Source organism: Papilio polytes, unplaced genomic scaffold (assembly GCF_000836215.1).
Source record: "Papilio polytes unplaced genomic scaffold, Ppol_1.0 DF821067.1, whole genome shotgun sequence".
NCBI classification, from domain to species: domain Eukaryota; kingdom Metazoa; phylum Arthropoda; class Insecta; order Lepidoptera; family Papilionidae; genus Papilio; species Papilio polytes.
The window spans coordinates 1903137-1912783 of record NW_013528137.1 but is presented as its reverse complement, the minus strand read 5'-3'; the positions used below and the strand labels follow the sequence as shown (position 1 = coordinate 1912783).

At 37.0% G+C, this 9647-nt stretch overlaps 2 protein-coding genes across 4 annotated transcripts in view; one reads left to right on the top strand and one right to left on the bottom strand.

The window, feature by feature from the left end:
- Positions 1–5949, top strand: part of LOC106109819 (heparan sulfate 2-O-sulfotransferase pipe) — a 43323-nt gene extending 37374 nt beyond the window's left edge. The window contains exons 6-10 of the mRNA XM_013291437.1: positions 390–528; positions 1477–1633; positions 3457–3581; positions 4020–4174; positions 4478–5949. Coding sequence (XP_013146891.1) covers positions 390–528; positions 1477–1633; positions 3457–3581; positions 4020–4174; positions 4478–4719 — 818 coding nt within the window. The 3' untranslated portion in view covers positions 4720–5949. The remainder of the gene's footprint in view (positions 1–389; positions 529–1476; positions 1634–3456; positions 3582–4019; positions 4175–4477) is intronic.
- A 459-nt stretch (positions 5950–6408) lies between these two features.
- The window catches only part of LOC106109823 (glycogen-binding subunit 76A), a 38143-nt gene continuing 34904 nt past the window's right edge, over positions 6409–9647 (bottom strand). For all 3 annotated transcript variants that reach the window (XM_013291444.1, XM_013291446.1, XM_013291445.1), the window contains one exon: positions 6409–9156. In XM_013291444.1, the coding sequence (XP_013146898.1) occupies positions 7531–9156 (1626 nt within the window). In that variant the 3' untranslated portion in view covers positions 6409–7530. The remainder of the gene's footprint in view (positions 9157–9647) is intronic.

Sequence of the window (9647 nt, the reverse complement as noted above, 5' to 3'; positions counted from 1 at the left end):
ATTGTAAGGTCCACTTTCATGTCCGTTTTCTAATTATTTTGTGAACACTGTGACCTTTTATCACCTTTTATCTAGATTTCTTGCGCACTAGTATATTAATCACCTAATATTGTAGCTATAAGTCGAATACAATTCAAAATTATGCGTTCCGAAGCCTCCACTTTCTGCCTTATAATAATGGTATAAAGGCCCTTACATGACCCCATCGATCTTTAGGTCATTCAATTCACAGCGCGAGATAGGAAGGCAAGATCTGCTTTGTTCTAAACTTCATTCCGTTTCCTAGGAATTTGAATCTACTCGTAACTCTTCCCTAATGGTTATCAAAGTACCTAAGTAGTATCTATATGTTCTTTGAAATAAAACATCATGTTGTGAAATGTGTCCAGGGTTCAACCGCGATGCAGTGCAGCGAGTGGAGACCATCCGGCTGGCGCCGGCAGACCAGCAAGTGTTAGTGAGCGTGGTATCAGCGCACACGCCGCCTGCCTCCTACATCAAACACGTCTGCTATACTAATTTCACGAGGTAATTTGTTACTCAGTAAATCCATTTTAGTTGGAATATTATGCTTTATTTACACCCAAGGACCTTAATTGTCGTTTAACGGTTCTGAAAAAGCGATCCACACAGTTTCATCGCTTTTTCATACATCCGGTTACTTTATACAGTAAAATACGCATTTAGAGATTTATTTTACTTCTAGTATTTCACTGGTATTTTATATAAAGGGTAAAATGCAGATTAGGTTATAAGATAACATATTCTTCGCTATGCAATGGTAGCTTGTTCATAATAACAAACAATACCGACTTACGCCTCTGTGATGATTGTTAATCATTACAAATTTGTCAGTCATCAATTCGAAGCAATCTGTTTCGTGTTTGATGGATGAAATGATTCCTACGTCAATACAAACAAAATAACTTATACGCTCTAACGGGCAGGCAATCGCGGCCGTAGATATTATCTAATCGTAAATAGAACTTATTAAGAACATTAACTCACTGGTCAATTTCCAACGCGTTAGACAGCGCGACAATCAATCATAATGCCTGTTTGTGTCGGAAGATATTAATGTTTTATTACTAAATATCGATAAAATGACGGCTGTTCGTTATAGCTAATTACATTGACCAAGAAAACACCGTCTTTTAGCCGTTAAATTAGTCTATTGTTCGTTTGTGAAATAAGGAAATTGTGAAGCAATATGATTAAGAATACGAAACAGTTTGACATGAATTGCCGTGGAAGTCAGGAATTCTTTGTTGTCTGTTACTAGAATAATAAAAGAGTGTTCCAAGACTTTTAAATATCCCTAGATCTTTTGCAGTCTAGAAAATTCACTTTTTAGGGAAATTCAGTATTGTATTCTTCATAAATTCCGAAATCGGAGTACCTTTAAAGATTCTTCCATCATATCAGCCAAAGTTATCCATCGTTTATTCTCACTAAAATTATATTTTTACGTTCAAGGTTCGGCTACCCGTCTCCTATCTACGTGAACGTGGTGCGGGACCCGGTGGAGCGCGTTATTTCCTGGTACTACTATGTGCGTGCGCCCTGGTACTACGTGGAGAGGAAACGAGCCTTCCCAGACCTACCACTACCAGACCCAGCATGGCTTAAGAAGGTAAATCATCACCGATTAGATGGTAATTAGAAATGTAAATCATAGCCAATACAGTTGCGATGGCTACTTAAGATTGAAGACTCACTGACACCAGTTAGTGTTCACAATATGCCAGTTTATTACCAGTCCAGTTATTAAGTGCTATTGACCAACTGTACTGACCAATTTTGAACCGAGCATTAATGACAACTTACTACAAAATGGGTTAATATATTGTGATAGTGAACGACAGAGTGTCATTTTAATTTGTTTGGAAATAATTTATTCAATTAAAACTTCCCAGTATCGATTTACATAGAAATAATTTATACAATCAGTACATTAAAGTATAAATTTACATGTAAACACAGTCATAAAATTTAAAGTTGCGATAATCGGATAATCTTTATGATTAGTCAAGCCGGCTTGTTTTGAAAGGTTTTTCAAAAATAAACAGTTAAATTCTTATCTTAATTTATGGTCAATCTAGTAACTATCATTACTTTTCTTTGCTTTAATGTGAAATAAAGCTTTTCTCTGCCTATTGTTTAACATTACATAAGGAGATAACGTTAATAAATCTTTCAATGTAATAAATGTGACGCATTAAAGCTCTCAGGTATTAATCTATGATTTGACCACAGTCGTATCTGATTTAAAGTTCTAATCTTTGATCGAACGTAAAACATTTCTATACGAGTTGTTTATGGCTTTTCCTTTGTATAGGCACATGGAAGATGATTAGCGATAACGAATAATATGACCGGTTTACACTTGACCAGTACAGTTGGACAGTTGCTACGGCCATAAATTATATGGAGTCACTGGCGCCAGTTAGCGTTCAACTGTGCCATTCGATTTATAGTCCAGTTATTGTGCGCTGGCCCACTGTCCTGGCGAAATGTAAACCGCGCTTTGTCTTCTTTTAGTTTTATTACTGATAGTATAATTTCAAAATGTGGTTTTGTATTTTTTATTATATTTGTTCATAGACATTAGATTCATATTCATACTACGGACATAACAAGTCTATTTTCTCTTTTTTATTCTAATTATAAGTACAAAGAGTTGGAACTAAGACATCGCTTCAACCGCCCCGGGCCATGTCCGTCTGACAGCTCGCACTGACTAATTATAAATATTAATAGTATTTGCAATAGCAAAACTTCCTCGCATTTTTTGCTAATCACACTCTATAATAGTCTATAAGACATTGAGTATGCAATAAAGCGAGACATGTTTGTTAGTCATAGAGAAAATAATACTGGCCACTTATTTCAAACTAATAATAAGCTACATGGATGTTCTAATTTCGAATGTTGTCTTTATTAGAGCGCGCGCACACCATTGACTAAACTACCGCACAACTGTTTAGTCTCGCTTTGATTCCTATGAGCTTATATGGAGGTGCGCACACTACCCGATTTTTAGTTGTGCAACTAAACAGTCGAATGGTCTGCGAAACAATGGACTATCGTGCGATACTTTAGTTTAGTCAAAGGTTTGCGTCTGTTTCTAGTGGTATGTTCGCCATGTTGTATTTCATTTATTAATTTCATCCTTATCCTTAATAACGTTTTTTTTCACACGATAATTGTACGAGTATTTGTTATTACGTCTTGTTTTGCTGAATTCTAAATTCTTGAGATTACACTCAAGCATTTATCTGATCTTACCGTACGTGCTTACAATCGAATCAAAAAGCGGTACCTTTGAGGTAGCGTAAATGTTTTGAAGTCGCTTACTGTAATTATGTCAAGTTATTTCCGACTTTTACAAATTTAAGATTTTTGTAAAATAAAGTGTAAACTTTTTATAGAAGGAATGTAACTTTTCGGTTGCAGGATTTCGAGACGTGTGTACTGAGCGGAGACCGGGAGTGTCGTTACGTGGAGGGCGAGACGCACGAGGGCATCGGCGACCACCGCCGGCAGACGCTCTTCTTCTGCGGACACGAGCCTCAGTGCACGTAAGTAGTTTCACCTTATAATAAATATTAATTACCATTTTGCTCCCCATACCGACATTTTTACCTCATTCCAGACCCTGCCTATTTGACTTCTTAGAATTTATTTAATTCCTTTTGCATTTAGCAAATTTTGTATTAGTGTATAATTTACGTATATGTATAGGCATATATATACGTAAACTTGCCCAAGGGTGGCCTTATTCTGTTCAGTTCATGGAGGATATTCAACGCCATCTATGGGTCGAACCAAATATCTTGCTTTGGCTTGGTTATTTTTCTGAGAAGAAAATGTTGTGATTGTTGCGTATATTTAATTAAATAAAATAATACAAACACATGAGAAAATCGAAAACAATAGGTAAAAATTTCAATTTAGAAAATCACAGATGTACAAAAGCGCCATCTATATAATACTTTAAATACTACTTCTTTTTGCAGACCTTTCAACAGCCGTGAGGCGCTGCAGCGCGCCAAGCGCGTGGTGGAGCAGCAATACGCGGTTGTCGGTGTTCTTGAGGACATGAACGCGACGCTCCTCGCCTTTGAGCGATACATACCACGATTCTTTCAAGGAGCTTTGAACTTGTACTGGGGTAAGATACATTAGTAACAGTATAAATAAAATTAGTGTTGTAAATCGCTAACAGATGGCGCTGAAACTATTTTATCATTTTCACTTTTCATTTATTAAGCAAGTATCTTTTATTTTTACTAGCTTTTGCTCGAGACTGTCCTCGTGGAATTAAAAAAAGCAGCTTATGTGTTTTTTACAATATGCTCTATTCAAATTTGAGATCCGTTCAGTCGTTTAGGGAGCAAACTCTAACAAACATGCATCAATCTAAACTTCCGCATTTATGATATTAGTAAAATTAAATTAAATAATATTTTTACAGAAGAGCTGAACACGTTCAATCGGATCAACCGGAACGCATTCAAGCCGCCTGTCTCCGAGGCGGTGAAGCAGATCGTACGAGCCAACTTCACCAGGGAAATTGAATTCTATGAATTCTGCAAACAACGATTGTACACACAACTGCGGGCGCTCCGAGACCCTGATATCACACTGACGCTTCCCACTACCACAGTCAAGAAACCCACAAGAACTGACTTCCATGACAATTATTTAAGGCCGTAATTTTATTTGATAGCTGTATTTTTCCCCAATGTTAATGTTAAAATACTCTAAACCATGAAATCTTCTAGAAAATTCTTGTCAGATTAGACAGATCTGGTTTTCTCGTGGCAAATAAACTAAGTTTAGTTATAAGACTGTTAATACGCAATGCAATAAGACTAAAACAACCTAACATGAGTTTCTAACACAAACATACAAACAACATATTGTCATCCCACTCATTCTCTATTGAAAAAACAGCGATGACAGTATTTTTGTGCGTCTGTTTCGCAGCGGACACTCATAGAAGAGATCTAAAGAATTTATGGAATATGTGAAAGTAATGTAATTCATTGACAAACTGAGGCTGACATTTTTAGGTTAGAAAAATTTAATGAAAATTTAAATATTATGGACCATGGATTATACCAAAACATTTTTGGGTATATAAGTCAACATTTGCTCTTTTTTCAAACTTATTGTTAATTAAGGTCACAATTAAATTATTTTAAGATATTTAGGACCAATTAGGTACAATTTAAACTGAATTAAACAGTTTAATTTAATTAAAATCAACTTGCATTTAAAAGTTGAACTTTAATTTTATTTTTAAAAACTCCCAGAACTTTAATGAAAAAAATATTAAAACTCCGAAAAGGCTGTTTTTGTATACTTAAAATTAAGTAGAAAATAATTTAAAAATGTCCCATTGTTTTCCGAAATTATTTCAGCTGTCTTTTATTTGGTTTTTATCGTGGACATACTACTAGAACAGGAATGAGCTCTTGTAAAATTGAAGCCGATTGAAACCTCAACAAGATTCTTACGCCCTTCGCATAAGGTTTTATTTTCTTAATTTTAACTGCACGATGTACAGATAGAACTCATTCCTGTTGCACGTAGTACTCATTACTTCCATGGTTTTTACGTTTTTGTTATCTGTCGTTTAAAATACTCACCGCATCAATGTTATAAGATATATTTAACTAGTGTACTTCTCTGTGAAGTTTTGTATAAATATTTAGTACTGAAGTGTTTATTCATTGTTTACATTTTAAAGAAATTTTTATCTTAAGGTCTCGCTCTTCAACCTTAGGTAGATAATTCTTCTGAATGTTAATCATTGTAAAAAATGTCACTATGTTTAGCAACAACTTATTTATTAATGATATCCAATAAATGTGATATGTTTAGCCTTACATTTTTTTTAAGTGATATTGCTTTTGTACATTAAAATGAGCGTATGATTTATTTATTTTTTTTAATTTTGGTAACCCTAACTTGACTAATAATCTTAAACTAGCTGTTCTTGTGCGACATCATCCGCGTGAAATTATAAATACTTTATTTTATTGTTTACATTTGCGAAATGTCAAAACTCTAAAGCATAAATGACATCATTGGTTCCTTGATGTTGGCAGCAACTTATGGTCTCCTTCCCACATTAGAGTTTTTATACAAAATATTTACCCCCTAAGTTTAATATCGTAAAAATATATAGCCTGAAGCGTGACGTTAGTGTAGGTCTTTTTATTAAAAACGAATGATCTAAAAATATGCAGTAATCGCTGACATCTTACTTCACAAAAAAGTGTGTGTTTACGCTTTATTATATTAGTATAGATTAATGTATTAAGATCTAGAAGTATTTTAATGTAAAGTTCTTGTACTTAATGATTACTAAAGGTTTCTTTTAATAAAACATCGTGCTTAATTACGAATATTTAATTAGGTAGGTTTCATATATCAAATGTCATAACAATAAAACTCAATAGATATAAACTGACGCATCGGTATATTGTAAAATTAATATGGCCACGTTTTAGGATTCAGGTACATACAAAAGAATTAAAGCGAAGTAATAAATATTGCTGCCGACTTAAAAGTAACAATAATTTAATTTCATAATTTCTATTAGTCTTCTTCAATCAATAAAAATCTTCAATCTCAAAATAATCATTATTATTTATAGGAAGTATTACATATGTCATGATATATTTTCATAAATATAAAAGTAGGAAATGTAAATATATCTGTTTTGTAACATTCGTATAAAATTGAGTAAAATCATTTCCATAAATCTTATAAATTGTAACAGTTTGTGTAGGACTTCTTACATTTAGGTACGTAGTCTTATAAATATTGACAATTACGAATTATTAACGGTTTTAACAATCTAAAAACGATAATTTTATATTTCAAAGGCAATGAATTATATTCACATTATTAATAACAATAATAAAAAAAATTCATACCATCTACTTCACGATTAATAACAACACAGTCTAAGTGATTTTTCGATATAGATCTAATTATTTAATACGGCTAATAGTTTGTAAAAATTATTAAAATATTAATATCATTCAGAATATACCTCTCTAACTATGTACAAACAATTCACATTCAACAACTCACTCATTCCATTCCATCGGTCGTTTTAATTATTATCATATCGTATTTATATCATTTTATTGTTCTCGTTTACGCTATACTACAAAATCATAAAGAAAATTTAATAATCAGATAGGTCGTTACTGCGAATGGCACTCCGAACGAGATGATCTCTCGACTCTATAAATTCTACACCTACTCTAAATTATATCACAAAAACGCTTTACATTTCAAGCCTCATAAAATTAGGACGCCACGTATTGCTTCTTTCAGTAATTGATCATTGTACACAAAGTATGCCGTAGTCAAAATCGGTCTCTCGCCCGCTCACGCTGCAGTTCCGGACCCGCCGGACCTGCTCCTCGCTCAGAGGACTCGTCCACTCATCTTAGTCCCGCTCACACTAAGGCTTACATCCCGCGCATATCTCTGCTCAGAGCGTCAGTAAAATGATGGGTGCCAGTCCATGGTAGGGTGAAGCGATGCGGGCGTCTGCATTGGCGCCGTCGCCCCCAGCGCGAGGCAGTCGAAGCAGTAGTTAGCCCCGCTGTTATTGTCCCAAAACTGCTGCCCTTTGCATTGGAATCGAACGGCCAACTCTAACCTCTGCCCCGAAGATATGCACGGTGCGTACAGCACAAACTGAAAGCGGTCCGAGTATCCGTCGCAAGAGCCCTGCACGTATGTCGCCTGGAGATCGGTGTATGTTTTCCAACGATTCATCGTGTAACGAATGTGAACAGTTTTATGAAAATCTAAATTTCTTACGCGTACCGATCCACAAATTGTTACGTGAGCGCCGTCACAAACTCGAGCGCTCTCTAGGCATACGAGCATCTTTTCAAGCTTTTCTGTGACGTCGCGCGGCACCTGGAATAAAGGTACTAACGTGAGAGCGCCGAGTCTGGGCGGCGCTCGAGCGGGCGGGGAAGAACTTAGCATATCGCAACCGGTTAGATCGTCGTAGGCGGACTTTGGAATGACGGGAATTTCATCCATAAACGTCTTGACATCTGCTAAATCTAGGCCCAATACATCGGCGAAGCGAACGATTTTCTTTCGTCCCGGCGTGCCGGGCGGCGTTTTACCAGTTTTAAGCGATGAGCACCTGCGAACTCGTTGTGGACGATCGTCTTCTGTCTCTTCTTCATCTTTACACTCTGTGCTTAATAACTTAGGATCAATTTCGGGAGTAGGTGATACCTCGTAGTTTTCGGAAACTTCACTGGTAATTATAAGACTTGAATCGAGGATATCAGTAGAGTCTGTTACTTTTATATCGACATTGTCAAGTGGAATTTCCACTTCGACGAGATCAAGATCTATAATTGACAAGTTTTCAATGTCCTCCGTGACATCTTTTTCCAATGACTTCTCTGTTAGCGTAACCTCGTCGTTGGCTTCCGACGGATCGCTTTTGGCAGACTCAAACTCAGAATCGCTATCCGGTACAGTCGAATGGTTCAGTGGCGAGCTCAGTCTTTCAGATTCAACAACTGGAGGTCGAACTGCACAATCAATTTCGTCGTAGCTATTTTGTCGCGCACAACCTTCAAAACTTATAGGCGCGTAAAGTGGTTTATCTGCGTGACCGTTTTCTCGCGGGACAGGTTGCAGTTTCACTGGTGAGTAGTCTGTGTAGAAGGCAGTGGAGAATTTGAAACCATTTTTGTTTTTATCTGGCTGCTTCAGCATTAACCTGGCTTGCTCTTTGATCTCAGTATCGGAATCGACATCGTAGAACGGGGTCTCCGTGTCTGCTGCAGGAGTTCGCTCCGGGAAGGCCGCATCATATTCGTCGACGGGACTGGAAGGGCTCTCGCACTCTAGTTCAAAATCATAAAACGTGTCTAGGTCTCTTTGTGCAGTGTTGGCCGGCCTGTGCGTGGTGGCGGCGTCGCGCGCGAGCCAATTGGCCTCGCATTCGTCGTGTCCGGTGCCGAGGTTGCGCAGGCGGGAGTGAAGGTCCCGCGCGAAGGCGGCGGCACGCCCCCGGCAGGACATGGGCAGCAGTGACGTCAGACCGCACTGCGTCCCGCTGCCGGCGCGGTCGCCGCTCATCTGCGTCTGGAAAATGAAAACAATAGTTTTAAGATAAAACAATTTAATGCATTCCGAGTTAATTCGTTTATAATATTCTAAGCAGCTTCTTTGGCTTGATTGCTACTGAATTTAAATGTAAATACTGATTAACTTTCAGTGGAAATGTAGATAGTGAAACCACTACTCCAGTTAGAAAGAATCAAGGTATGACAGCTATATTCGTAGGCACGTTGCCAACAAACAACAATACAATTGAACTGTTTATTCATGAGTATCGTGACATCGAAGTTTAATGTCAAAAGTGAACGACCTAGATAAGATAGGAGTTGCTCGGCGCGGCTGCGATCTGCAACTCTGTCACGACACACGAGAGCAATGATAACATTACTAAAATATCAGAAATAATAGTTTAATTCATAGTCAAATGTTTTTAATAGGGCAACGCACAGTCACCCATATATGAGACAAGATTACAAATGAAATTTACAATATTCGCAGATGCGACGAGGAGATCC